Below are 24,678 nucleotides of genomic sequence, written 5' to 3'. Positions count from 1 at the left end.
CTTCACCAAAGAGGCAAAAACATGAAGGAAAGAGAGAATGCAACCAGTATTTAGATAACACATTGTCTTCCTCCTCACTTCAAGCCTGATCTCTTCAATCGATGTCAGGACACTTAATACAAAAAAAACCTGGGCAGATTGCTCATTTATTCCCAATATTATCACAATTACTTATTGTCAGCGGACTGGACATGTGACCTCCTGTCTCTGGACAGCTGACAACAAACTGGCTAAACAGTAAAAACAGCTGGCTATATGCTAACATTATGCCAGCTAGTGTTAGGCTCCAGTGTCCTAACAATTACACTTTCCCTCTGATTAACAGTTTGATTAAATTCTCATATTGTATGAGAGTTTATTCACTAAGTGTCAAAGTCTACCTCAAAGAAAGTTTCACTAACACCGGCTAATAGCAGCTAACAGAGGCTAACAGCAGGCGTTACCAATAGAAAAGTTCAGGATATGCACAACAACTTCTTTCAGTATCGCTGTCGTTGGACAGAAGTGAGCTTCACAGACTCATTGACTTTGTATTGAACGCCTTTCACACAGTTTTACAGCCTCGGCGTGTACACCAGCTAAACAGCAGATTGAGAGCCTACACTTGAACTACAGAGGAATGATAGTCAGAGTTGTTTGTCCTATAGCGACCACCGTCGCTAGGAGGAGTGGTAAGAAAACAGGAATCAGTTGACTGTAATCTACTGACATCTAGTGGTGAGATTTTAAACACTGTGCCTTTAAAGATTGACTGCTTTGAAACAGACACTTTTACTGGAATTCCTGGCTGGAGATCTGGAGAGGTCGTTTGTAAAGAATTCCTCTTAATATTTCTACCGACAACGATTAGTGTCGATAAAGATATTATTATATTCCCTGTAAAGCACTTTGTAATAGATTCCTGTCTTAAAAAGTGCTATATAAATAGATTTTAGTGAGAAAGTGTTTGTCTTTAGTTGTGAACCGTGAATCTTCAATTTAAATATGTATATATTTTCCCTTGCGGTGTGATATAGTGCATGGCCTTTCGTCTAATGTCTGTGACTGAGCTATACTTGTCTGCGAGCCTATTTCCCCTGCCGCTGTCCTTCATAAATCCAATGAATTACCCAGTATCCCCCCTCTTTCCTCCATTAACCCTCCCCTACTGCCCACCTCCCTCTTCTCTCCCTCCTGAACGAGTGATCAATTAAGGCCCTGTCCAGCGCTCAGTGCACGTCAGCACTTTCTCTCCTCCTCTTATCCCCTCCCTGTCATTTTTTTCTTCTTTTCGGGTGTTGGGCCAGCCACCACCAACACGACAGGATAGGGAGCAGAAAAGACCAAAGGCAGTAGGAAAAACAAAAAGAGAGAATCTTTTATTTTCAGGATGAGAAATGCTCTGTACAGAGATGTGAGTGTTCAGGTGTCAGTATGTGCTCGAAGGAAAACATCCTTTCGTAAACCCTCTGGCAGGAAGTTTACCTTCTGCCTTGCTAGAGGACTTTGCTTTAAAGAGGAAGAGAGAGAAGACAAAAGATGAAGGCAAGTAGAGAGGAGTTATAAAGGACTTGTACAGCTGTCTCTACACTCTATCAGTTCACAGTGAGAAAATACATGTGCACAGACAGTGCTGGTCAGGAATGTAATGCAGTAAACATATTTTGTCCTAGAGGAGTAAAGTAGGAGATTTTTGTTTATTATCATCAAGTCCCATTAAAACTAAAACAAATCTGCTGAAATGACTGCCTGTGTGGTCAAAGCTTCCTTTTCCTTTGTGTCATAAAATTTTGAGGAACGCATTAATGAGCCACACTTCACACTGAGTGTCATGCTCCTCTGTTATGATGAACACGGGCTCTGTTGTATTTTATCAGGGTAAATCCCTCAGCCATTGTTCTGTTGCTGCAAGAACAGCAACAAATGTGCGTCTGACGGTGTAAAACGCTTGCTAGAAAGTGCACTGCTTAGCTGTTTTTTCAAATTAAAAGAAGAAAAATAGCATCAACCTTGGGATTTGTTGAAAAATACAGAGAAACTCTGCTTTTATCCTTCAGTGGGTTGTTTAGTATCTGAGGATATTCTCCCACACAGCAGTCAGGTAAACTGAATGAAAGTGATTTATGTCTCTGCTTACAGTTTAAAGGTATGGTCCAATAGTGAGCTTAGTGAGATCCAACACCTGCCACATAGTTGAAGAAAACACACGTTATCCACAGTTTAATGTTAAAACAGACCTCTGTGGGCTGTTTAAGGCTCCGTGTTTGGAAAGACACGGCATATTTTGTACTTCTGCACGCCGGCAAAGTGGATTTTAAAGCAAACACTGAATATGTGATTAAAGTGCAGTTTTAATTCAAGTGTTGCTTGAATTTACTGCTTAGTAATTACTGCCTTTTTCATCCGCACTCCCCCATTTTCAGAGGCTCAAAATTAATTGGACTTACTAACATATTATTAAATATATATGGACTTATTTTTAAGCACTTGTATGAAAGTTTTTTGTAGTCACTGCCTGAAGTCTAGAACCCATGGATATCACCAAATGCTGGGCTTCCTCTCTTGAAATGAGTCTCACTTTCTTCAGTTTTGTATTTAATAAGTGAAAAGCATGCTTTTTGGGGCTGAGATCAGGTCACTGACTTGCTTTTGCAGTTTGCCTTTGGCCATTTGCACTGTGAAGCGCTCGACTGAGTTTGGCAGAAAATGTGGTAGGCTTCAAATTATGAGCTGCTTTTCTCCTTCTTCCCATCATTCTGGTACAAATTCATCTTAGTTTCATCTGTTCAAAGATGGTTTTTTTCTCTAGGATGCTGCAGACTCACGTCCAGTCTAAAAATGGGGGAATACGTATAAAAGTGGTTGTCACATTGTAATTGTTTGATTTGAAATCCTCTGTAGTGGTGTATAGACGCAAAACTATAACAGTTGTGTCTCGACCATCAAATGATGGACTTTGCTGTATTTGCATTACATCCTAATAGACAACCACTCGTATTATCTCTTTCAAAAGCAACACACAGACTAGTTTGAACAATTTCCATTCATCCCTCCATCTTTTTTAACCACTTATCCAATTCTGATTTGTGTGGGAGTTTGAACATTTTTTAGTAGCTGTGCACTAGAATTGTACTCACATAGAAATTCACATTGAAATGCTCAGATAATAGCATCAGTGAAACACTGGGAGACTCTGAGCTGTTAAAGGTGGGCTCTATCCTAGCTGTTTCAATGACTCATCCTTCCCTTATAATCTTTGTGCTCAAAATCCCCGCATCATTAAACTCCCATTATTTCAGTATAGCTTACTCCATAGTGAGGATCAAATTGAGATTTCAGACACTTATAAATTCTCCTTTCCCATCTCCGCTGTCACTGACTAAATGTAGGGTCGCACGACTTTAGTATTTTTCACAATGTTACATTTCCATTCAGTTCTGGGACTTGTTAAGTGCACTCGTGTTGTGTTATATAACAACGAGGGAACACTTTTAGATACATCCTGTGCAAGTACAATGAAAGCACATTGGACCTTTTTTTTTTTTTTACAATTTCCTCCTCTTTTTACCGTAAATTGCTGAGAAACACTCAAAGTTAGGGAAGCGAGTCTAACTTTGTCGAGACCGGAGTGGAGAAGCTCCATTAATCCATAGATATTTGTAAACAGGACTAACTTTGCATTCTGCATACCTTCAAACTGTTTGCAGACACCCAAATATAAAGCATATATAAAAGGTAGATAAAGCTACAGAGTCTAAAAGGTGCAGCCAATACATAACTGTCTCAGACCAAAAATAGTCTATGGGGAAAACAAATATCCTACTCACTTTATCTTTGATTTCAATAAACACTCTTGATGAGTTTATGATTGTGATTGCTACTTTCAATTCTTGGATAATACGATGTTTATTTAGTAAAATATGATCTCCTCACTGTCCTTAAAGGTAGATAAAACAGGGTGTGTGTGCATTAGGGCGTGCCTGTCCTGTGACTGACAAGTTGCTACCCTACGAGCATGCAGCATCCCTCAGTTTCTCAGTCACATCCTCCCTCCTCATCGTTTCCAGTTTTAAATCATCAAGATGGCAAACAGCCAGCATGCTCAGCTCAGGCTCTGGACTGGGATGGGGACTTTGCTAACCATCGCTGACATCACGATTACTACATTAATCTTTTATATGCGTTCTGCAGAGACAATTCATTTTTTGTTTGACTGGACTTGCACTGTATGGACAAAAGCACTGGCACACTGCCTCTACAAGAGCTGCTCGGCCATGGAAACCCATGCTATGAAGCTCCCAGCGAACAGATATTGTGCTGATATTAACGTCAGGGGAGGTTTATCTCTCTGCAGAGGATTGGCAACTTTTACGGACTATGCACCTCAGCGTTCAACAAGACCGCTCTGTAACTTCATGTGTCAGAGTTGCTGTGTTTCCTTCCACTTCTACACTACAATAATACAAATTACTTCAGGAAGGGCATCCGTATGGTTCCTCTGAGGGTTCACATGCACTCCAACTAAAATAAAAAAAACAACCCACCAGCAAATAGGAAAAAGCACACGAAACCCAACAGAAGTGTGATGGAACAGCTGCAGATGTGACAGAAACCAAAATATGCAAACTGTACTGAGACACGCTTAAAGGAAGCAGAGGCTTCATCTGTGCTGTGTGGCAGAAAAAGACAACTGCTAATGATATTATCATCATTAGCTGTCAGGATTAGCTGTTTTGGTTTTTTGTGAGCTTTTATTGCATTTTTTTTTCTATTTCCGTTGTGTATTGGTCGCCTTTGCAGCATTTTACTATTTGCTGTTGTTGTTGTTTTTAATTTGCCTTGCGGGACATCCGGCAAACGTGGAGCTACCCGCTGCAGCGACCCTGTAGTGACAGGGTAGCAGCTGAAAGCAGCAATGCTACAGCTGATCTTTAAATATCAATATAAGCTTCACAAACTGAATATGAGTACCACGCTGTAATTCACTCGCTCACCCATTCACAAATGTTTTTGAATGCAGACTGCATGGCTGAGTGCTTGCTGTTATACACCTGCAGCAATGGGACTAAAAGCATTTGGATTCAAAGATTAAGAGGTGTGCTCCATTACTTTTGTCCATATAAGTAGTCTGTGTGTTGGCATAAACCTTCAAAATGCCACTGCAGTGTATTTCATGGAAAATATGATCCTATTAAATTCTCTTATCTCATTTTAGATCACTGAGGTAACTCTAAACCTTTCAATAGATCGTACAGAAATTTGATGGGATGTTTTTTCGCTGTAATATATATTTTTTATTTAGAATGCCCTCGCCCTATTTTTCTGCCTCTCGTTCCCTTTTAAAACCCTGACCTCCCCTCTGAGTTATTAAACCTTTTAATACGAAATCCAATGAGTTTCGCTGGTCTATTACGAGCTGCCAGATCCACTTAGATGACTGCCTTGTAAGTTATTATCGGTTCAGGTCTCCGCTGTGGTGCAGCTACCGGCCACTGCATCACTGATGACCAGTTAATTCAGTTTCCCAGTCATGATTAGCGCCGCACACTGTGCACACTGCTGAGGAGCTTTGATCTCTGCTGATTGTTGCAGATTGGCAATCGTCTCAAAGAGATAAGGCCTCGCAAATTTAAAGTGGCTCGCGAGCAGTGGAGGGACTTCATCTTTTAAAAGCTTATTAGTCTTGAAGATTATCCGAGGTCTTTCAATTTGACGGTCATTAGATGGGTGCGATTGAATAATAGATGAGATCCTCTTCTGTTCCTCTGTGCTTTCTTGCTCTTCGGTCCACTTTTGCGTATCCAGCAACAAGCCGCTTACTGCGCCTCACTGTGCCAGTGCCGTGGGAGAGGCAGTCTCGTTCCTTCACGACTGCTCTTTGTTGTCTGTCCTTGTAAAAGTCTCTGTCTCCTCTCCCCGCCCTCTCGTCCTCACATCACTCTAAATGATGCAGTATTTTCTCAACATGTGGGAGTCTGGGGCTGTCTTCTCTCTTCAAGAAAATAAAACAGTAAAATGTCTGCCTCATTTATCTATCTGCCTCTCTCTTCTCCACCCTTATTCTTTCAATCTCTCTCTCTTGCTCTAAGAGCTTTCTTACTCCAGGTTGGATTACACTGATAATCCTCCCTTTCTTTATCCATTTCTGGCTCAGCGCTCACCCTAATTTTGGAGGAAAGTCTTTGAATTAACCAGAAGAATCCATTTCACCTTTTCAAGAATCTGATAAAGCACCCTGCTTGCCGTAATCTCATTTTACCTTCACTCTCCATCCCCTTCTTCATCTGTTTTCTTCTTTTATTTCAGTTCCAAAACAGAATGTATTGCAAAGAAAACCTTTTTTTTTTTGTTTCCGATTGCTTTGCAATCACAAATCATAGAGCCTACAGTCCACTGGAAATTGGGTTTCCTTGGATCGGGGCCCACTCCATCTTTTATCCCATATTTAGTTTCTTTCATCCTTTCCTTCACGTTTCTCCTCCTCTTTTTTTTTTCTTTTTCTTTGTTTTCAGACAAAGTCTTTTGAAATAGCGTCCGCAAAGTTGGGAGCAGACATGAGGATTGAGATGGTGCATATGATGTTGAAAACACTAAATGCCACCAGACAGAGGCGGTCAATCACAGCGCCTGCAAATTTCCACTGCTCCGCCATGCTTTCGTTCTCATCTTGCTCCCGGAAGCGGTCCGCCATGTAACGCACCTCCTCCAGGATGGCCTGGAGCTGGGGGTCTCCCATCCCTACAGTGGAGCACCCTCCAAGACCTCCCGCCCCACCTCCAAAGCCCCCACCACTGGAGACAGTGCTGGGACATCCTACAGTTTCCACATTAGGGGTAGGCGGTGGAGGGGAGCTGCAAAATTGTGACGGCAGGTGTGGAGGTGGGCTTCCCGCCACTCGCAGAGGCCCAGCGGAGATGTTGTTTCTCTGGATGCTCTCCGGGAGCACCGAGGGGTCGTCCATGCTCTGAAAACCCATATATAGAAGATTCCCGTTGTTGTTAGCACTCGTCTGAGCCTGGAGGTGAGGGTGCCCTGCATGAAGCGGCCCTGTTTGGAGGGGAGCCAGGTTCTGTGGGTGCAGCGGGTGGAGGGAGTCCGGAGGGTTAGGGATGCTTCCGCTCTGTGACCCCGAGGAGCAGCGGCGCAGGTGGGGGGCGCAAGGTGGCCGCTCTGGGTCGTCACTCTCACCCGGGCGCTTCATCCGCAGGAACCACGCGACCCACTGCAGCAAAACGAGCCGCACCTAGTAAGAGAGAGAGAGCACAGAGCATAAAAGCACTCAAAGAAGTAAAAGAAAACATAAGAAAGCAGCCACAAAGCACTAAAAGCAGCTACACATCCTGACCTGCACCTAACGCCAGTTAAGCTGGGCTAATAGGCAGTTATTTGTCTCTTTCAAACTGCAGCTGCACTTGTAGAAGTATGAGATCCTCACCAGGGTCGCCTGAGGAAAAGATTTTTTTTTCTTTGACTGCATTCCCCACAGAGAGGAAACTTAGAAATAGGCATACATTCAAACTGTGGAAATATTGAGAGCAGTGCTCACATTACTGTTTTATGACTCTAACAAGTTTGCTGTAATGTTTCATTAAACAATGTTTAAATAGAGACCTTATTCAAATTGAAACCTTCGCTTCTGCTCTCCCAAAAAATACAAAAAAGACTCCAAGTCCCCTGAAAGTCATTCTGGCCCAGCAGAGTCCAGATGGGTGTCTGGCATCTAATGAGCAGCTAATGTCCAGATGACTGCTCAATTACACTCGACAGAGTATGTTTACCAGCCAGGTAACCGTCTCTGTTGCTGCTGCCGTTGACGTAGGTTTTTTTCAAGGGCTGTAATTATGAACTGCGCTGGTTCGATGCCCTCATCTGAACCACATCAATTAGCCTGTTAATTGGCCATTGGACTGTCTGAACGAGCCATTCATCAACAAAGCGTCCTTGAATTGTGTCGATACATCAAGCATCTGCGCCGTCATGCAGTAAAGCTGATGCACATGTATTGAAAACTGCAGGCCTGTCAGTTCGTCTCTGCAGTCCACACATAAATACATCTCAAGATGTTGGTTAATATTACATTACATGACATTTATTTTCATTTCACACCTTCTTTCAACATTTTTCATGTTTTAAAAAATTCACGTTATGACAAAACCTTTGTTAAAACAAAGCTTGATGAATTTTTTATCATTAAAAAGGCGAGGAAAATAAAAAAAGAAGGAATGAGGCAAATCAAATCCTCCCACAAATCCAGAGTGCTTTGAAATGCACTCCTGTTGAAGTCTGTGGTGAGGCATTTGATGAACACACTCAGGCAGACTGACACTGCTGGATGAGTCACAGCCGAGGAAGTCGGAGAATAAAAAGCGAAAGAAAACTGGCAGAGGAGCACAGGTATAGAGCTAACAAATGGATGACATGTTATTGAAAATGGCAGAGCAGAAGAATTATACTGAAGCTTGAACAGAGATTAACAAAAAGATTCATTTGAATATATCTGCGTGAATTAGAAAGACTCGTAAGTGATGATGTTTGTGGAGTTAGGCTCACCCATTTGGGCATTTTTCCTCCGGTCGGATCGTGATGATGATACTGCAGAACCACCACTGTGGCGATGACTGACATCCCAACGATGATCATTATACTGGCAAAGTACTGACCTGGGAGGAGTGGGAGAGAGTAAAATATTTCATTTTTAAGTCACACCGTAATTTCCTACTGCCTCACTGAGCTTCACAGTATCTGCTACAGCTTGTTATTTAGGAAACAGCCCAGCAATCGTTGTATAGAAGTAAAAGATCTACAAAATGATGGCTTAATGTCTGTTTTCAAGGACTCTAAGGTCAGCAAGATGAGGTATTTCACTGAAACACATTATGATGGGATTCTCAAGAAAAATGTGAATTTTTAAGGATGGTGTGTTCCTGTTTTTTTCAAGGTGGATGTCTTCATAACACAACTTCTGCCAAGTTTATACTCCGATTAAATCCACAGCAGATTCTCCTAATTAAAAAAACAAGCAGAAAGGAAAACACTAATGATTATGACTCTTTTTTTTCTTCTCTTACGCTTTTAATGACCAGGATTTGTGTCTTCAGGCAAAGATGGCCTTGCATCTGTGTCGGTTGCCGTCTAAGCTCGCTAAACATAATTTCCAGCAGCGTGCCCACAATCAATTTAGACTATTAAACTTTAAGGTGAGCAGGTGGCCACAGTAAATCCTGTGATTACAGTTTTTTGGGGGGGGGAGCATTGTGTAGATTTTCTGGTCTCCTGTAGTGCAGTACTGTGCAAAAGTCCCTCAATTTTCCATGTTTTGCAATGAAAATGGGAAATAGGTGCAAAAATTGATTAAAATGTGCAAAATGAAATCCATGGAAATAAAGTGTATAAGGCAATCTGTACAATTCAAACAGCTTGAAAGTCAGTGTTTGGTATGACCACCCTTATTCTTCTGTCTTAGGGAAGCTTTCTTGTTGTGTCTTTAAGTGTGTCTTCATGAATAGTTCTCCGGGCTTCTTGAAGGACATTCAAAACTCCTCTTTGGATGTTGGCTGCCTTTTGTTCTGTTCTCTGTCAAGATGATCCCACACTGCTTCAGTAATGTTGAGGTCCGGGCTCTGGGTAGGTCAGTCCATGACTGATGGTGCTGCATTGTGAGTTTTTCTATCCAGGTGTGGTTTTACTGCTTAGTGTGTTTAGGATCATTGTCATGCTGAAAGATGAAGCTGTCGTCAATCAGACACTTTCAAGATGGTATTGCATTATGGATCAAAACCTGACTGCACTTTTTGTGTATTCAGAATTTCATCAATTTTGACAAGATCACTGTTACCACTGATTTTCACTGCAGTTCCCTGTTTCCCTTCCCTAAGAATGGCTTTTTTTGACAGCCACTCTTCCACTCAGACTATTTCTGATGAGGGTCCAGTGAACAGTAGATGGATCAACTGAAGGGTCAGACACATTTCTCAGGTCCTCTATCAGGTCTTTGCTGCATTTTTTCCCATTTCTTAAGGACAGGACTTTCGGATACTGTTCATCAGCTGTAGATACTTTTTTTAGGTCACTTCTTTTTTCCTCCACTTGTCAAGTTTCCTTAAATGTTTTAGAACACACTGCACATCATCCAGAGAAATGCCAAGTTTTCAGCTAACAGCTCACTGAATATGACTTTGTGCAAAAATACTGTTTTATGTCTGCCAAACTGTGGAACAATGTATGTGTTTTTGCAACAGGCTGCTAATAAATTTAAAATGAAGTTTTCTGTCATGTATAAGAATAACACTGGTTTGTGTCTGGAGTTAGGAGCCTGTTACATGCTTGAATGAGCCATGGGTTACTGTTAAATGGCTTAAAAACACAAAAAAGTCCCATTCCACTGAAAGTGGTTAAGTGAGAACTACTGTCTCTGGTAGCTTTTCATGTAGTTTCAGGGTTCTCAGATTATCAGAACAGCAGCTGATGGGAACATTTTGTGCAGCCTGCAATTGGGTAATGTTCCTTTCATCCATTCATAGTTCATGTTATACTCTTGCACTGCAGAAAGACCGTAGCAGTAGACAACATACTTCCTCCGTTTTAGCCTTGAAGGCAAAGTATAAAAGGCAGCATCACTCAGCTAATGAATTTAAAAAAACCTGTAAACCCGAAAGCATTATCAGCATATAAAAACACCATCTGAATGGTCACAGGGACACTTGTGTATCCCATCTAAATTGACACTTGGTCATTGAAACCTTGGGAAAGTCTACAGTTAGGTCCATTATTTGTTGGACACAGTATTTGTAATTTCAACAGTTTTTTAAAAAGAAGGAATGCACTGGCCAACACCAAAATGTCTAACAGACCACAGAAGACAAGTTCACAACATCTAACAGTCACCAAGGCTCTTAGAGATGCTGATCTACAATCAGCAGAGCCTTCAAGATGAACTTGTCCTAAAAGATGGGAAGAGAAAAGTAAGAAGGACAGACGCAGCTCATCAATCCAAATTTACCACATCATCTGTGAAACAAGGTAGAGGCAATCTTGTGGCATGAGCATGTATGGCTGCCAACTGAACTGGACTACTAGTGCTTATTGATGATGTGACTCCTGATAGAAGCAGCAGGATGAATTGTGAAGTGCACAGGGCTGTACTCCCTGCTCAGAGTCTAAAGTGGACTGCACAGTGCAAATGGATAATGACTCAAACCAAACTACTAAAGCAACCCAAGAGTTTCTCAAGGAGAAGAAATGGGATTTTCTTCAAATGGTTGGTCACTGATGTCAACCCAAGACAGCATGTTTAGGCCTGCAACTGAAGGTGGCTGCACTAAACGCCCAGCAGAGCATCTCAAGGGAGGAATCACAACAACTGGTGATGTTCACGGGTTCTAGAGTTGAGCCTTGGATTTCACTCCAACAGTCCTGATATTTAAAACTATATTAGTCTGTACGATTCCTCCTGAGCCTCTGAAAATGGGGAATTGTGTACAAAAGTCACCGTAGTTCCTAAACAGTTCATTTAAATTTGTTGTAAAACCCCAGAATCAAAGCCTCGAATTAAAGCCTGCACTTCAATCACATCTTAATTGTTTGGTTTAAAATCCACCGAGGTGACACACAGAGGCGAAACTACAAAAAAAATGTGTCTTTTCCCAACGAATTATCAGCCTAACTGTTTAATCAACATGTTCAGCATCCACAGGCTAACTATCAATTATAACAAACAAAAAACAAGCACAAAGTATCGATCGTGCCCATCAGATAGAAACTGCATGCAGTATTTCCAGTGAGTCAGACAGCCTGATTTAATGCTGTGTGTTGCGATGGCAGCAGATTCTTTTTCCTATGAATATATCCATCTTTCACATACCTATGAGAGGGACGGAGTCAGATGTGGCTGGCATGATCTCTGCGACCAGCAGCATGAAAACAGTGAGAGACAGGAGGATGGTGATACCTGCAGATAGAAAGAGAAATAATACATTTTGTTAGGCCATCGATCCAGTGGTTTGGTCTCCTCCCCTCAGTCGCTCTGTCTACTTCTGAGAAACTGCATTAGTCTGTTTGGTATTTTGATAAATAGTTACACTCAGGAGGAGATCGGGTTCGATTTATGTAAATGACTGGCTAACGCTCGTACAGTGAATCACTTTTTTGGCATTGTGCATCTCTAAAGCAAAAAAAAAAGCACTTCGGCATACACAGCACATAACCCTTTTTAAAGGTGTTCAAACACCACCGGTGTGCACGCGAACACACTCCTCACACCCTCCCGCAATTCCATCTTCATTTATCCACCGCCACGCAATCTGTCTCACTTCTCCAGCAGACGGAATTTAGGGAGTGCTTTGCTGGCATAACTGTCCCCATTCAGAGGCATTCAATTAAACTCCCAGGCCGAGAGATAAAATATGAATGCTCTTTAAGGATATTAGGTGAATTAAAAATGCGTCTTTTATGTCGCTTTTTCTCTTCACATATGACATTTATTCTTTTTAAAAGCATGCTCCTCTAACCCTAACGGCTCGGCCGCTCGGTGCACGCGTCTCCTCCATCAACTGAAGTGACAGAGTATTTTTCTGGAAGCCAGTGTGTAAGCTCTCCCCCCAATCAATTCACTAGCTTTAATTACATCAATAGGTTAATCGTCCGTGTGTGTAAGGCTTGGCATCCCCCCCACCTCCTCCTTTTATGGAGAAATGCTGCGTAATGCATCCTGCATCGGGGGTGAGGTTAGGCTTTGACAATGCTGTTGCCTCCCAAGCAGACATGAGTCAAAGAGCATTTAGATTTATCCAGTTACCAAGGTGAACTTAATGCAATATCAAGCTGCAATCTTCTATTTTCTTAAACAATTAGTCAAATAAATGGTGGAAAAAATAATGCAAAATTTCACAAAATTCAAAAGTGACACAAAAAAATCTTGAACCAATTAAATTAGATTAAAAAAATGTAAAGCTGAGACTTTTTCTCTATTTTTACTTTATAAAACTTAATCGGTTTCCCAAACATAGTCATAATTTTTCAACCACTTCCCTCTTCCATTAGTTGCCTAACAGCTTTACCTCTATAAATGTCAGATAACGTGAAATCTGGACTATTTAATGTCCTGAGGAGATGAACATTAGTCATCTCTAAACAGGTTGAAGCAGATATTAAAACATATTTGCAGCTGCTGCTTGATCCCGGCAATGCTCTCTCTCTCTCTCTTCCAGCCCATTATTGTGCGATTTGGATGTCTCTCCCCTTCTCCTCCTCATCAGTCGTCCCTCTCTCTTTTGTGCTGTCCTTTCTGATCCTTTTCGAATTCTTCTCCTGTCGGTGTTATCTTTTTGCTTCCCTCCCACACCCATCGGTCTGTGTTCCTCCTCCTCGCATTTCTCATCTTTCTATTTTATCCTGTAATCCCTCTCCTCTCTCAGCTCCCCACCCCTCTCCCTTTGTCTGTTTCATGCCTCCCCGTAGTCTCCAGTGCCACTCCTTCGATTCTTTTTTTTTTTCTTGAATTTATTCCGGGATGGCTTGCTTGTTGTGAGCTCAGTTTTTGGCAGCCTATAAACTACTTCACTCAAACCCGGGAGCAAGTTGGAGATTTTTGCATATTTGACACGTTCTTTTTACAAAATATATACATTCGTTTCAAAAAGCCCGAACACTGTGTAAAACCTGCAAGTCGTTTCAATCATATAAGGGACATTTGGAAGTCTTACTGCATTTGCAGCAACATGCTTGGAGAAAGTTGAAAGCAGAGCAATTAAAAACTACAAAAAGTCATGGCCACACGTGCTGCTTTTGGGGCGCCATCTTTTTCATAGAAGACACCTCGCTTCTTCCATGTATTACAGCAGCTTGGCTGTGTAGTGAGTTTATGTGCCTGAAGTTTCTATTTTCCTTCAGGTTTACTCTTTACACTGTGTGCATCTTGCACTTGAAGCTTTCATTGTTTGCATTCATGATTACCTGCTTTACAGTTCCCTGGTATTTTACTGGTGTCCCTTTGTTTCTTGGCTACACGCAGATTAGTGACTAGAGGCAAGAAACTGCAAAAATTACAAAGTATGTTTTAACTCAAATGAGCTTGCATTGATTCTCAGACTGGTTTACCCTAAATGTGTGTGTGTGTGTGTGTGTGTGTGTGTGTGTGTGTGTGGGGGGGATTCATGTTTCTGTGAAGTCTTTTAAAACATGTTTTTGATCCACTCACCCAATGAGATCTTCTCCCCGGAGTCAGCAGGCAGCACAAAAATGAGCAACGTCATAGAAGAGAGCAGCACACATGGGATGAGAAGGTTCAAGGCGTAGTAAAGCGTTCGCCGCCTTATTGTAATAACAAATGTCACATCCGTGTAGGGCTCCTTACAGCAGTCATAGAAGACCTCATTCCGCTTTCCAGGAACTCCTGGAAGTAGGTGAGAAACTGGTTTGGTTGCTCATGCCTGAATAAAAGTGAATGCAATGCAAACTTTTTTCCCTACTCACCTATTAGGTCCCATTCTCCGTTGGGCATGTAGCCGGAGATGTCAGCGTCGACCATCTGGAGGTCCAGCAGCCAGCCGTCGTACGTCCAAGAGCCAAATTTCAGCTCACATTTCTGAATGTCAAAAGGAAACCAGCGAACATCCACATTGCATGTGCTCATAAAGATTCCTGAGAAAAGGACAAAAGCACAGGGGCTCCTCAATCAATTGACTAAATGACAATAATGAACCGCCGCTTCCTGAGGAGAGGTGACAAGGGAAAGATGTACAGCCGGACCATTTGTTTAGTGCAGGGAGTCTGTCCAGAATATCAAGTTCCTTGTTAGAGAAATCATTCATTCACTTCAAGACCTCTTTTTTTTAAACTTTCTACAACTGTGTGAAAAATGTTACATCACAACCAAAAGTGCACACTGCAACAGCATTTTTATGAACACCCTGCAGGTCTACAGAGAGTTTTTAAATTTAGTTTGGAGGCTGAGGAAGTGAAAGCAAGGACTAGATTAGAAACGAGCTCCCGTCAAAGAGATGGCTATAAAAACAAAACTTGGCAGCTATATATATTGTCACTCACAGGTTTCAGATATTTTCTGCTGTGAACAAATGCTGCTTCTGCTCTCTGCCTGCACACACACACACAGCTGTTAGCTAAGCCTCAGCTAGAGAAGAAAACATCAACGATGACACTGAAAAATGAGATTGTGCACAGTGCCATAATCAGATTCCCACTTCTATTATGCAGAAATAATAAATGCAACCGCTCCCATATGCACGGCATAAGTGACCAAGAAATCATAAAGACACACTTCCACCCTCAAACGAAAAATTGCAATGATCCTCGCTGTGGTCGCTGGTGAGCTGCAGCTCTTAAAGTAATTACTGAAATAAAACGGTCTCTCACACACACAAGTGCAGAGAACCAAAATGCCAGTGAAGCCTTGCAGCTCTCAAAGACGTTCATTATGAGCCTGCCCACATGCAAATCAGCCTGTGGAGGTAAATGACAACAGGGAAAGGGGGCTAACAGGTGGAAGGTATAGATTTTCTCTCTCCCTGCACTTCTTACTCACTAAAATCCAGCTCCTAACCTCAGGTTCCAACCTTTGCTTCATGAGTGTGTCTTTATAATTACTCCCGTTATGAGCTCCTAAGGCCCTAAAATCTAAACGTACACCAATTAAGTTCAAGCAGATCCACCTCTCTGTGCTTCAAATCCATGCATATTTGCAGCCTGCCTCTCGAATATATCCAGTAACCTTGAAACAACACCTTCAAACAAGGCGCCAGAATCTTCTCTGCAGCTTGGAACAATCTGTCTCGCAGCGCGTACGGCTCCCAAAATAAAACTCCATCATTCTGAGCATTTCAAGGCCTAGAGACAAGATTACCTTGTTATAAATGTCATCCGGTCCAGATATGAGCTAAAGCCTGTTACACGACGTTTCCTGTTAGGCCATTAACACAACACAGCACCTTTACCTCTGCAGCAAGAGGAGTTATTCAGACGGCACGCAGCAGACATCTGGGATCTTCCACATCTGAATTATTTACTGTGTGTCAAGCTCCCCGCTCCATGCCTGACACCCACAAACTTGTTGCCTCTTATTTACTGACAATAACCAGCTGAACAACAGGAATTGTAGCCAGGCATGTGTCAGGGAGCTGATTTGTTTCTCATTCTTTTGCTTTTTCTTACTTTTTCTCATTTACTAATAAAATACACACATCAAACCACTCCTTCTCATATTTTTCAAAATCGTATCTTTGTATTCTCCCACTAATTGACTCCAGACAAAGAATTAAGCAGCTGTATTTACATTCAGCAGCAGCTTATGGGATGGCTTTTGGGGCTTGCAGTCTTCGACTTTTTATTCAAAAAGTCTTTTCAGGCCCTCCCAGTCGCTCTCTCCTCACCCCAAGAGATGGGATTCAGTCTCAGGCTTTGATAATCTGGTGTATAACGAAAAGACTGAGAAACTGCAAGCAAAGGCCTGTGGAAACACGAGAGGGGAGTCTATACTTTTGTGGGCTTGCATTTGGGTTAAGGCAGGAAGCAGAGGAAGTGAGCGTCTCCTATTTATAGGTGTTACTCACAGAGCTGGGAATCCGTAACCAGTGACTAACTAGGGATGCTGTTTTACAGTGATAAAATATTAATGTCAAGTGTACAAACAGTAGGGAGACATGACTCGATTGTAGAATGAGACGCTGCCGTTGCACCTCGGGGAAATGTGGAGGGGATAAGGAGGGAGATGAGCGACGGGGAGAGCAGGAACGATGATTAAAATCTAAGAAATATGCGGAAAGCCTCACCTGGGGGAAGATACTTGGCAAAGCCGCTGGAGTTTACCAGAACATTGGTCTTAAAGGTGGAGTCAAAGTCATCATCTGCACTGAGGAAGGACAGAGGAAGAAGTGACACGACTTGTTGACGTGTGCGCGTACGAGGCGAGCGTTTAGGGGTTTATGCAGGGTTTACCTGTTGTAGAGGAGGATGTCTGGGGTCCAAATTTGATCTGTGGTAAAGCGAAGATTTTTCACTCCAGGATGGTCGCTCTGGTTCCACTGGAGATAGTGGTCGTACCAAGTCTTCAACACACAAACACAGACATGCTGTCTGAGCCAACAACCTGCAGGCAAATTATTGCACACTAATATTGCACACAAATTGCCAAAAGTATTCGCTCATCTGCCTTTACGCACACGTGTATTTGAGTAACATCCAAATCTTAATCCATAGGGTTTAATATGATGTCAGCTTCAACTTTTCAGGAAAGGCTGTCGACAAGATTTAGGAGTGTGTTCGTGGGAATTCTTGACCATTCTTCCGGAAATGCATTTGTGATTCATCTCAAAGGTGTTCTGTCAGGTTGAGGTCAGGACTCTGTGCAGTCCAGTCAAGTTCTTCCACACCACACTATCCATGTCTTCATGGAGTTTGCTTTGTGCACTGGTGCGCAGTGCTTTTGGAACAGGAAGCGGCTATTCCCAAACCCATTCCCTGAAGCTCTATGCACTGGTCTTGAGCTAATCTGAAGGCCACATGAAGTTCGGAGGTTTGTAGTGATTCACTTTTTGTAGAAGTACATTTTATACACCTCTGGCTGTGGAAGTGATTGGAACACCTGAATTCAGTGATTTGGATGGGTGACCAATACTTTTGGCAACATGGTGTATTTCCAAAGCCCTCTACTGTTCATCAAAATAAAACAGAAGATAAAAGGATGCCACTCTTCCATCTACTGTGTTATTCTGATAACAGTGCGCAGTTTCTTTTTAATTTCCTGCCGTTGAAATCGAAGGTGCTTGGAAAGAAGCCCGACTGGACCTTTTTAAGTTTCTTGAAGACGTTTCTCATCCAAGATGCTTCTTCAGTTCTAAGACTGTCTTCAAGAAACTTAAAGAAGTCTAGTCGCTTTCCAAGCTCCTTGGATTGTCATGACCTGGATGACTGAGAACCAGCACAGATATTCCTGCTTTTGTCTTTTTGCCCATCCTCATTAAATTCACTTGTGTTCAATCCTTTTTGCATTATAGTCTTCCCTCTCTCCGTTTTTGCTCATCTTATGTCTCTCTATGTTCATCAAGCCTGTGTCTACATTTAGGTCCTGCATGCTGAAGTGATTACAATGATATATGGACTTCAGGGTGACCTTAATTTGCATGTTAAAGACTGAGAAAACTAGTTTTTGCCGCTGGAATACAATTTAAAAAAATGATCACCCCAAAACATTCAGAGTCTCTCAGGGGTCCTTACCATCTGCAGCCACATATTAGAGGTTAACACCTGGTTCTTCTCATCCTGCAAAACATTTACACCACTTAAATCATCATTCGCCATATAAACCACAAGGCAAGAGGTGTGAGCACTGAAAAAAAAAAATCTGGTGCATTATTAATACCACAGTTTCAGGCATAAACAAACTACATGCTCAATGCTTGGGGGGTTTTTTTTCAGTCTAATTTCCATTTTAATTGCAAACAAGAAAATGCTCAGTGTTCTCCATGAAAAACTAAATCTTAATCCAAGGATCTGAATTCGTCCTTTTTAAAATGTTTTGTCTGATGTCAGAAATCAACAGCCCCCAAATGAGTCGGAGATGCCTACCACATCCATGATCTGTATCAAACTGAGGCTGAAGGAGACGTTGAGAGGTAGGGAGTCGTTGGCCACTGGTCGCTCCATGTGGTTGTAGTCCTTCAGGAGGTTTTTCAGCAGAGTCCTCTGATGAGGGCCCTGCAATGATACTGAAAGGCAGAAGAAAGGGCTCATGTTTGAATCTGATATAATGCTCATGTGTGGAAGCAAGCGAGATTTGATGATTCTAATGTCTCTATGTTCACTTTTAGTGGGTCCAGATTATAAAGTGTGTTTCTAAAATTCTAGGAAAAACTCCATTAAAAAGCACACTGGGGAAACAAATGTCAAAAAATAAAAAAAACAGGCTGCTGATCAAATCTCAATCACACCACCACACAGTACTGACCCACACATACAGTTCTTACACACACACTGGACTTTCTGGACTTTGGTTTTGCACAACACTGGTCACTATATTCTTCATTTCCGGTTAATACTTGTACAGCTGCTGTTATTGTGTATATATTTATTTAGATTTAGATTTAGATTTCTTCATACATTCTTATATAGTTCTATATTGTGTATTGTGTATTTTGTTGTACAGTTATTTTATTTTCAACTTTAATTTATATATTTATCTTTATCTTATTCTTCCCAGTTAAATTTACCCTTCATTCTAATTTGTGTTGTACAGTTATTTCATTTTTAACCTTAATTTATATTCTATTCCTTCCTAGTTAAATTTACCCTTTTTAATTTTTCATATTTATTTCCTATCTTATTCATAGCCTTTTCCTTTTTTTGTTTTCTTTAGGTCACGAGCAGTTGTCCAAGCATTTCACTACATATCGTACTGTGTATGACTGTGTACGTGACAAATAAAATTTGAATTTGAATTTGAATTTTGAAGATTTAACCTTGAGGATTTCAGCCTCCTTATCTATAAATACATCTGGAAGAACATGACTGAAATGAAAAGAAGACAGGAGGAAATGCATGAGGAGAAGCAGGTTTAATGATGAAATTAGCAGAAATAGATCTGATCACTTATCTGGGCTTTAAATGTAACACTGAGGAAGGGTCCAGCTCCTCAGTCAGAATAAAATATTTCAAATTAATGCTGAAAACGCGGAAGAAAAATCAGCAAAGAGAAGAAAGCTTCAGAGCAAGCGTGGAGAACATTAAGTAAACAGGAACTAATTAGAAATGTAGGAAAACCTTATCAGGGCATAACTGGCACTAATTAATGTGTAATTAAGTTTGTTTGAGAAGCTCAGAGGTAATGCACATTAAAATGTTGAATTAAGATGTTGATTGGCATAGAAGAAGTGAGAAAATATCACCCTGACCACAAATGTGCCGTTTATTTGTGTGCATGTAGCTGTTTGTTTGTTTCCTCTCAGTATACCCATCATAACACACCCAAGGTTTAGCCAAGAACTTTAATTTACTGTTTATACCACGCTTACATCAATCCATTTGCTTGGCTGTTTATTCAACTAAGAGCCCTCCCTTAGTTGCTGCTCAGTCTTAGGGTCAACAGAGACAACAAAACCCTCTCACGTCCACATTTGCAGATAATTAACCTAACAAGCATGTTTGAAGCCCACGCTGGCACAGGAAGAACATGCAAACTCTACCAAGTAGATTTGAACCAGGCTTCTAGCTGTGAGGTGACAGTGAAATATACATACAGGAAATAATTATTACATTTTTATCAAAAGTGTCAGATTTTCAGTGTGGGAATTTCTTTTTTAAACTACAGCTCTGAAACCCGTAGATGAAATGTTAAAGCTAAAAAGAGAAATGTGTACACTCGACTTTATTGGGTACAGCTGTTAAAGCAAATCAGCCAATCGCTGGCAGAATGGATAAGCATTGTGATTTAGGTGTCTGAGTCTGAGTATCGGAGGAGCTGCTGATCTGCTGGAATTTACCCCACACGACCATCTCTAGAGGTTACAGAGACTGGTCCGAAAAAGAGAAAATATCCAGTGAGCAGCAGTTCCCCGGATCATGTTGATGTCAGAGAGGGCTTCAAGCTGATAGGAAGACAACAGTAACTCAATACAACCAAACACTACAGCATATATACACAGACAACATGCTGGACCTGGAAAGCGATGGGCCATTCACCACATCTCAATCCAACAGAGCATCTTTGGGATGTGGTGGAATGAGAGATTCACATCATACACGTGAAGCCGACAAATCTGCAGCATCAGTGGGATGCTATCATGTCAATATGATCAAAACACTAAAAGCATGAAAAGATTTGAGAACCTGCAGAAAAATATGTGGAAGATTTGGATCTTGCAGAAAGTCTGTGCACTTCATACTGATAAAGTTTTATATTTCCGAGGTAAATTGGTAAATTTATTTGCCGGGATGCGGTATGCTGTGCGTGAAATGGAAGGAACTGTTTGTTTAGTGAAAATGTCACTCGGTGTGCTGATACCCAAATAAACTGCTGCGAAAAGCAGATGCAGCCTGTACTCTGAGCAGTATGGAGGAATTCTTTTTTATATATTACACTCTTATATAAGTTCTCTGCTGGGAATATGACAGGATTAAACCCTAGAGGTGCAGAGTACAAATTTGCATGCACTTGTGGTGGCGTTTCCTTTCAAAGCTTGCCAAGTAATGAAAATTCCCTGAATGTTTTTTTCTTTAAAAATCTGCGTGCCCAAATACTGTCAGAAACTTTCGCTTCCTCTGTCTTCTTGTCGTTCATGTTTCCCAGCTTTTAGTCTTTGAAACCAAACAAACTGAACATTCTTTCACTGCTGGTACTTCTCCCTGTTGGTAAAGTTTGCCTGCTCTCCTCTCAGGTCTCTCAATCAATTGTCAGCATTTATGTTCAGCTTTTACTTGTGCTGCTCGGAGCGCCGTCGGCTCGGCTGCAGCAACATGTCCACAACACGGAGAGGCAAGATGGAGATGGAAGAGCCAATCTATACGTCAATTCATTTGATCTCTGACAGGTTTTCCATGTGAGAGCCCCTCGTGTGCACACAGATTTGTGCAGAAAGAGCCAAGGCAAAAACTGCTTCCATTTTTCTATCTGACATCTGACTCGCTGTGCTGACTAGATGTCAATCTGCCCATTACAACATCTCACGCAGAGGCATCCAACCCCGTCTCTCAGCTAAACTAACATCCAGAAAATATGAGCACAGTTAAGACGTAAACAAACAAAGCAAACAGGTGAGCAAGAGTCTCACTTTTCTTCTCCCGGAGTCTCTTTCCTACTTCCTGCTATTCTTATTCCACTGCATACTTTGTAAATCAAGCATCAGCAACGTGGACCCCAGCGCCCGAATTCCTCTAAAATGCTGCTGCAATCCGATTCCCTGAAAACAGAGTGAAAGACAGACAGAGAGAGACATGAAGGCAGGCTCACCGTGGATCAAAGCAGAGAATCCAGAGAGGAGCAGAGCCACTGAGTGCCACATCCTGGTGGTGTGGAAGGGGTAAAAGAGAGGAGGCAGAAGAAGAGAAGCTTCAGATGTTGGAAAAAAGAGGAGGAGGAGGGAAAGGGAAAGGGGGGGATACAGAGAGGAAGGGAGGAAAGGAGCAGAGACTCAGGAAGCTGCTGGAAATCCTCCGGTCTGCATCCAGTCAGCATCAGAGGGAAGAAGTGCAAGCGTGTGCTGGAAGAAGGGGAGTCGAGAGAGGGCGAGTAAAAGGAGGAGGAGGAGATGCTGGTTGTGCTCTAGCTCCTCTCGCTCCTCTCTCTCTCTCTCTGTCTCTCTGGGAGGTGGGACTAAAATGGAGAGAAGAAGAGAGAAAATGTCAGTGAAAGGTTTGACGATAAAACAGTGAAGTGTGGGGACGGATTGGAGGAAGGAGAGAGTTTAATTGCCCTATCACTGTGGGCTGACCTTTTTAAAGACAATAGAAACTGATGAGGCACACGATTTTAAGTGCTCTTAACACTAACGGAGAAGGAGTTTAAGTGTGGAAAAAGGGGCTGATCGATGCAGCAGGGTGAAAAATGTTTGACATAGGCTCAACGCGTGCATAAATTCATGTGGCAAGCACCAAAAGTAACACATAACTGCTTATACTTCTCTCAGTAAACTGATAAAATGCACATTATAGTGATTTTTTTCCACTCTGTGTCAGTTTTTTTCTGCACAAATTGCTCATACAGCCCCACATATCACTAGATTGAGCTTCTCCCTCACACTATAAAAGCTGAATCCTTCATAAATCCCTGGAGTGTCATACGTCCTTCCCTTGACAGTGTCCCCACTGTGACTATGTTTGCTTTGTTCCTGCTATTCGTGTGCACCTGTCAAAACTATATTGCAGTTTGCTGCATATATGATAACACGGGCTGGTTATGGCTGTGATCACGCACTGCTGGACTGGAAACTGTCTGCTGTGTGTGAGCTTCCCACACTCGTCACTCGGTGAGCTTTGAATCCTGCGGGGCAGACAGACTCTGGTTTAATTGAGAAAGTGCTGGGCTCTGCAGGAGGGCAGTGGGAATGTGCATAGTTAAACCCTACTTCTCATTTGTCCTCATGAAATGCTGATGCAAGGGCAGAGGCAGCGAGAAACTGAAAGACTGAGAAAGAGGAGGGCGGGGTGGGGGCAAGAAAAGAGGAAGAAAAGAGTTGGACTGTATAATAGATTACCCTATTACTTCTACTGCCCTTCGGAATTACCCCTTTCCCAGGCAGCCTGACACACACATCCAGAGCGCCTCCCGAGCTGCAGATTCATGCTCGGCTGCACACAGAGGAAGGAGAGTGGCCCTCGGAGGGGAGAAGAAGGATGGCCAAGTCACCGGCTAAAGCACGGCAAACTGCACCAAGCGTGGAGCGAGGCCACATGGTGTGCCCCAGCAATGTATCACCAGAGGAGGAGGAGGAGAAGCATCCTGTTGCTCTTTCTGCATCCCTGCAAATATTACTGCTTAAATATGTGCATAATGTATTTTGCGTTAACCTGGTGAAGAAAACACACACAAACGCACACTCACCAGCACCGAGTGTGACACGGTGCCAAGAACAAAATCCATTAGCCTTCATAAAAATACAGATTGGAGGCATTGAAGCGTGGGTGACATCTGGCGGTGTGTTTTCCTACTGCACGCTGGCTTGCAGCTCGGCAGCTCTGGCTCTGAGTGTGTGCTGGGTGGAGAGAGAGGTGGTGGTAATTAACAAGGAAGAAACTGGGCTAAATGGCACGAGAAGATGATGAGAGTCGAGGCCATAAAGAGAAGGCTAATTAGGAAACAATGCCAGCGAGTGAATAGAAACACAGAGCAGGATGTGAATTAAAGCCATATTAATGATTATGGCGGCTGGAATGAAGAGAACCAGGGTTATGGCCATCATGGGGTGCTCTTGGTCTCTCTCACTCTCTGAATATTTGCCTTTTAACTGTGCGGCTCCTGATTGTAAATCTAATGACACAGCAGCAGTGGTGAGATGGCCATTTCTCCGACCTGGCATGACTACTGTTTATCCCCCCCTCTGTGCTACATGCTGAATGGTGCCTCTGACAATGCAGCCATCAGCCGTAGTGGCTGCTGTGCTGTGGTGTTTTTAATTACTCTGCTGATTGGATTAGGCCCTTTCTTGCGCTGACACGTCCCCTTCACTTAATAGTGTGTTATCGACAAGAGCAGCACATACATCCATTTTCCTGTGAGGTCTGATTTGTCAGAGTGGCTTTTTTCTGGAGTGGATGAAGTTCTCTTCTAATGGACAATTTGATCCTGTCCCGGTAAGCCCTGCAGCTGCTCGACTCTAATCCTATAAAATGTTATGAAGTGATATCTAAGAGTACTTCTTTCGGCTTAGTATTTCTATTACCTTTTATTTCTCACAATGAACCACTTTTAAAGTATCACAGCTGATGCAGCAAAATCAAAAATGTGATTGTAGCTTCATTTATGACATCTAGACTGGTTTAGTGGTTAGTATATTTGCTTTACACAATACAAAGGAAAAGCAAGCTCAGTTAAGGATAAGGAAAAACTGGGGAACAAGGACTCGGAATATTGTGGAGGTAAGATTAAAAAAAACTAAAGAATAAATGCAAGCAGTACACACCAGTAACAAGAGACAAATACAAAGGAAGGAGGAAAAACTAAACAAACTAAGAATCAAACATATTTAATGATAAACAGAA

General features: G+C 42.1%; 1 protein-coding gene across 1 annotated transcript; it reads right to left on the bottom strand.

The window, feature by feature from the left end:
* Positions 1–1,405: 1,405 nt before the first annotated feature.
* On the bottom strand, positions 1,406–18,720 carry chrna11 (cholinergic receptor, nicotinic, alpha 11). The gene is made up of 9 exons (XM_085395392.1): positions 18,556–18,720; positions 18,205–18,249; positions 16,927–17,036; positions 16,761–16,840; positions 14,449–14,616; positions 14,174–14,368; positions 11,840–11,926; positions 8,530–8,639; positions 1,406–7,222 (listed from the first exon to the last, which is right to left on the bottom strand). Exons 1-9 carry the CDS (start codon positions 18,718–18,720, stop codon positions 6,488–6,490), a joined length of 1,695 nt encoding a protein of 564 aa, XP_085251518.1. The 3' UTR covers positions 1,406–6,487.
* Positions 18,721–24,678: the final 5,958 nt, after the last annotated feature.

The sequence above is a fragment of the Rhamphochromis longiceps genome, linkage group LG22, assembly GCF_057381845.1.
Source record: "Rhamphochromis longiceps isolate RC_006_pf linkage group LG22, R_longiceps_female_GT1.1, whole genome shotgun sequence".
NCBI classification, from domain to species: domain Eukaryota; kingdom Metazoa; phylum Chordata; class Actinopteri; order Cichliformes; family Cichlidae; genus Rhamphochromis; species Rhamphochromis longiceps.
The sequence above is the reverse complement of the archived record's forward strand: the minus strand, read 5'-3'. Positions and strand labels throughout refer to the sequence as shown.